The sequence below is a fragment of the Nansenia antarctica genome, assembly GCF_963989245.1.
Source record: "Nansenia antarctica genome assembly, chromosome: 7".
NCBI lineage: Eukaryota > Metazoa > Chordata > Actinopteri > Argentiniformes > Microstomatidae > Nansenia > Nansenia antarctica.
In genome coordinates this window covers 52,815,623-52,820,622 of record NC_137677.1, presented here as the reverse complement: position 1 = coordinate 52,820,622, position 5,000 = coordinate 52,815,623, and the positions used below count along the sequence as shown (strand labels likewise).

The following is a 5,000-nucleotide window of genomic DNA, read 5'->3' as shown; positions in this document are numbered from 1 at the left end:
GAGTTCTTTTTAGTTTAGTGACTCTGTATCCTTGTTAAACCAGGTCACGGCTCCTTCGGTTTAGACCCCCCCGGGAAAAAAAAACGTTCAGAAGAGTTTGATGGCATAACACAATATCCTGCTGCTCCATTGGTCAGCACGGGACAGAACGCCACTGGCCATTGTTTTGGCATCTACGTTCTGCTCTATTAGTGCTGGTGTGTGTGTGTGTGTGTGTGTGTGTGTGTGTGTGTGTGTGTGAGTGTGAGTGTGTGTGTTTAATCTGCAATATGTCCTGTTAGTGCCAGCCTGTTAAAGATGGTTGTTGTTTTAGAGACAGGCACCCTGCATGAGGGCTTTACTCTGTGTGCGTGTGTGTCTGTACTTACGTGTGTGTGTGTGTGTGTGTGTCTGTACTTACGTGTGTGTGTGTGTGTGTGTATCTGTACTAGGGCTGCACGATTAATCGATTTTAAATCGAAATCGCGATTTGAAATGTCGCGATTAGCTAATCGCAAAGCCTGCGATTTGCCTGCGATTTTTTTTTTTTTTTTTTTTTTTTTTTTTTTTTTTTGCCATTTAGCAGACTCTTTTTTAATCCAAAGCGATTTACAAATACGAATTACAGGGACATTCCCCCTGGAGTAACTGAGGGCTAAGTGCCTTACTCAAGGGCACACTAGTAGTGGTGTGGTTTCAGGCGGGATTTGAACTCACAACCTTCCGATCACAAGTCCAACTCACTATGTGTTTCTCAACCCTCTCCTCGGGGCGCCCCAGCCGCTCCACATATTTGATCTGTTCCACCACCAGCACACCTGATTCAACTAATCAAGTCCAAATCATAATTGCTTTGGACTTGATTAGTTGAATCAGGTGTGCTGGTGGTGGAACAGATCAAATATGTGGAGCGGCTGGGGCGCCCCGAGGAGAGGGTTGAGAAACACCACTACCCGTATGGGATACGTCATACAGCGCGTCGGATTCAACGTCAATGAACGTCAACGTCAATGAACGTAAAAAAAAGACACTTGTTGAGAGAAACAAAATGGTGTTGCTGTTTAAAAAAAACATAAATAAATATGTTGTCCCAATTCATATCTTTTAAGTTCTCATCCTTGCATTAGAATTAGAGCAGTTAATAGTTTGATGGTATCATGTGGTAATGCTCTCTGAAAATAGGTGATAGATAGATTCATCCAATCACCTGCCAAGTATTTTTTGAAAGTACCTGCCCTTTTCCAAACAGCTTCCAATTAAGCTTTCCTAGATGGTTGTGTGAAACAAACCACCTGAGTCAGGTTAGTAATGCTCCATCACATGTTTTAATCTGAAGCTTGATTTTAAAGCAACCCAACTTTAAAGCAACCCAATGTAGCTCGGGCTGTGGGGGTGCTAGAGGAGGGAGCCTCTAAGTCCCCTGAAGACGTACAAACAAACTGCACGTTGATACGACCTTCCTAGCCGGAGATATGGCCACACTTTACAAAAAGTCCCTTTTTTTTTTTTGCTATTTAAAAATAAATTAATCGCAAATTAATCGCAATCGCGATATCTGTCCAAATAATCGCAATTCGATTTTTTCCCCAAATCGTGCAGCCCTAATCTGTACGTACTGTGTGTGTGTGTGTGTGTGTGTGTGTGTGTGTGTGTGTGTGTGTGTGTGTGTGTGTGGTACTGTGTGTGTGTGGCTGTGTGTGTAAATAGTTACCCCACCCCCCAACACTCTCCTGCATAACGAGCCGAGCCAACGCGACGGCAGGCTTTGAACTTTTCCACATGAGTGTGTTTCTCAGGGAGTCTGTTTAAAGTCTTTATAATTACAGCCAGGGGCCATCACCTCAGAGTGAGGCGATGCCAAGCGTCTCTGATACAGGGAGCACCACGCTCGTCATGTGGAAATTAATACTGTAAATAAACGCAGTGCTGTTTCTCGCCGCGGTGTGCATCTGTAATTGGAGCCCTGTCAAAGTCCAGGGTTGCCAATGTGTTTTTTCCTTGTCTCCCCCCCTGTCTTCGACGCAGCGCGGAGGAGGAGGGGGAGGGGGAGGGGGGGGGACCGCTTTTAAGACTGCTGGAAGGAATTTTAATTAGGTGTGTTTTTATGCGGAGGTGAAACCAAGGGGAGTGGAGGAGGCTGAAGCTGAGTATGATGGCTGCTCACTGTCTGACCACCCCCCCCCCCCCCTTTATCTCTTCTCTCTCTGTCTCTACCTTCTCTCTCTCTCTCTCTCTCTACCTGCTCGCTCTCTCTACCTTCTCTCTCTGTGTCTCTGCCCCGAGTCAATTTCGGACCCATATTCACACACAGTCTGTATTTCTCACATGTAGATAACAGAACAAATTGCTCTGAGGATGTAGCGACTGCAACAGCTTCGACACTTCTTTAATTAGGTGTTGAGTAATACACACACAAGGTGTTGACTCTGTGTCTCTGTTTGAGGAGGCTGGAGGGGGTAAAACTGCTGCAGTTAATGTTTATATTATTCTGACATGTTCTATTGCTCTCTCTCCACCTGCTCTCTCTCTCTCTCTCTCTCTCTCTCTCTCTCTCTCTCTCTCTCTCTCTCCCCACCACCACCTCTTTCTTATCTCCCCCTCTCTCTCCCCCCCTCAGATCGGGACTTTAGTATCCAGGTGAGCACGGAGCGGCGGTCCTTCACGGCCGGTGAGCCGCTGGAGCTGCGCTGCACTATCGACGCTCAGAACGTCCCCGAGCGCTTCTTCTCGGTGTCGTGGGTGTTCAACAGCTCATCGGTGGCCGTGGTGGGACCTAGCGCCGTGCCCATCCTGGGAACTGATTATTTAGCCCGCGAGGCCGCGGGTCACATGACCGTGCGGAAGGAAAGCCCCGCCGTGCACCTGCTGAGGCTGCAGCGCCTGCGCGCCGAGGACGCCGGGAAATACATCTGCCGGGTGACGGAGAGGGAGAAGACGCCCACGGGAGACTTCATCGACCGCAGCAAGAGGTCCCGCAACGTTCAGATCACCGTGCAGACCCTGAGTGAGTAACACACTAACCTCCTATTGGCCCCCCGGGTTAGTAACAAAGCCTCCAACTGGCTCCTCTGTCAGTCTCACGCGGCCTGTCCAATCGTCCCCTTGATAATGATAGTCTTTGTTTTAATGATACACATTATACAGTCCCCCACAGTGGCCTCTCTCTCTGGGGTCAGATACCTCTCTTACAAGAGAACAGCCTCCATTGTGAACCGTGAGTCACGGGAGGGAATAAATGCCTTTCTTTATTCCTGGGGTATTTTCTGTCTGAGTGGATTGCTAAAGATTGGTAATGCAGTATTACGGCCTTCACATTTCCTGGGCTCAGCTAGCGGCTCTGAGCGCTAGCAGGATAATGGGGAGCAGGAGAGAGCGCTGGCTGAAGGAGGCTGAGCTAACAGCCGTGAAATGAGAGCGTGGAGAAAGAGAGAGGGAGAGAATGAGGCCTACCTCTCCAGGGCCCTCTAATGGATCCCCGGGCTAAATTAATGTGTTCTGCTGTGGCAGAGGAGCCCAGCTGTGCGGCAGAGGGGTGGCCGGTGGGGGTGGGCAGACTGTGGACGCTGGGAGGCCAGTGAATACCTAATCAACTATAAACCCCCCCCCCATAACCTTCCCTGCAGTATCACTCTGCCACTTGTTATTCTCTCTCTGCCCCCGATGCATCCCCTCTCAGTCCCTTTCCTATAGTCAGTATATCCATGGCCACATCCCCCATCTCTTTTCTATATTTATGAGGGCTTGCCTTGAATCCTGAGGCCAGCTGTTACCAGCATGGAAAACACATAAATAACCCACCCCAGAATCCCTTCCCAACCACCCTAACCTTTACCCAAACAACATCCCCAAAACAACCCCACCCCCCCCGCCATGTCTCCAGTAATCCCCAGGGATGCTCTCTAATGGTGGCTTTAGTTTTTCAAACAAAGGGGTTTATGTCCTGTTAAAGCCTGCTCATGTGTTTTTTTTACTATGTAATAACTATGGTTACTGGAAAAAAGGAGCCTTAATGGAGTGGAGGGGGCTCTGGGCTAATGGTCGGGGGCATAACCCCCCTCCCCCGCAAACACACACACACACACACCCTCCAACCCCTTCTATTTGGGCTAATTACACAGTACCCTCTGTGTCACCCTGATTGGGGTGTTGGGTGACATTGGGTGGGTGTGAGGGGGTAGGCAGAGCCGGCAGTAGGAGAGAGAGAGAGAGATGTAAACACTGCTGACAAATCAGTGGTGATGGATGAGTTTACCTTCAGCTAGAGAGAGAGGTCCTGACGCACTGTTGTGAATCACAAACAGACAGGGAGAGAGGGAGAGAAAGGGGGGGGGGGGGGGGGCGGGGGGGGGGAGTAGTAGAGAGAGGGATTGAGAAAAAGAGAGAGAAAGAAACAGAGGGGTCTAAGAAAGGGAGGAGAGATGAGAAAAAGAGTGGGAGACAGAGCGGAGGAGTGAGAGACGAGAGGGAGAGAAAAACCCAGTGTTTGTAGAAAAGACGCCTCTCTGATTGCCTAACCGTGACGTTTCCTGCTCTCACATGTTCCCATTGACACATAAGGGCGAAAGAGAGAACAAATGTATAATGTATTTAGTGGAGAGAAGAAAAAGGAAGCCAAATTCATTGAACTAGAAGGAAAAAAAAGGGAAGGCAAGGGAGTGAAGCTTTCCTTTTGTTCATTTGAGTGTGAACGACATGAGAGGCTGCTTTAGTCTGTATTCTCAAAGAGCTCTGGCTTATTAAGACAGGTGGGGAGCTCAGAGAAAAAAAAACCTCAGACCTTGACAAGAGGGAGAGAGAAAAAACCCTCCCCATCCATCCCAGGGACTCAACTACACTCTCACTGGGGTTAAGAGGGGATTTAGGGCCTGGCCTGGCCCAGCCCGCCCTCCTCAGGCTTGTGATGGGGGGGACGGGGGACGGGGGGGGGACGGTAATGTGATGAGAGCAGAACTGCATTAAAACACTAGGGGGACAGACAGACACAGGGAACACTTTCATCCTGTTTCTGCTGAGGCGGGAAT

The 5,000-nt window shown here is 49.3% G+C and overlaps 1 protein-coding gene across 1 annotated transcript in view; it reads left to right on the top strand.

Annotated features, from left to right (window-relative positions):
* Nucleotides 1–5,000, top strand: part of LOC308162765 (immunoglobulin superfamily member 3-like) — a gene marked incomplete at both ends in the record, with an annotated part of 56,326 nt that overhangs the window by 30,616 nt on the left and 20,710 nt on the right. The window contains 1 exon segment of the mRNA XM_080536907.1: nucleotides 2,597–2,983. Within this exon segment, the coding sequence (XP_080393033.1) occupies nucleotides 2,597–2,983 (387 nt within the window).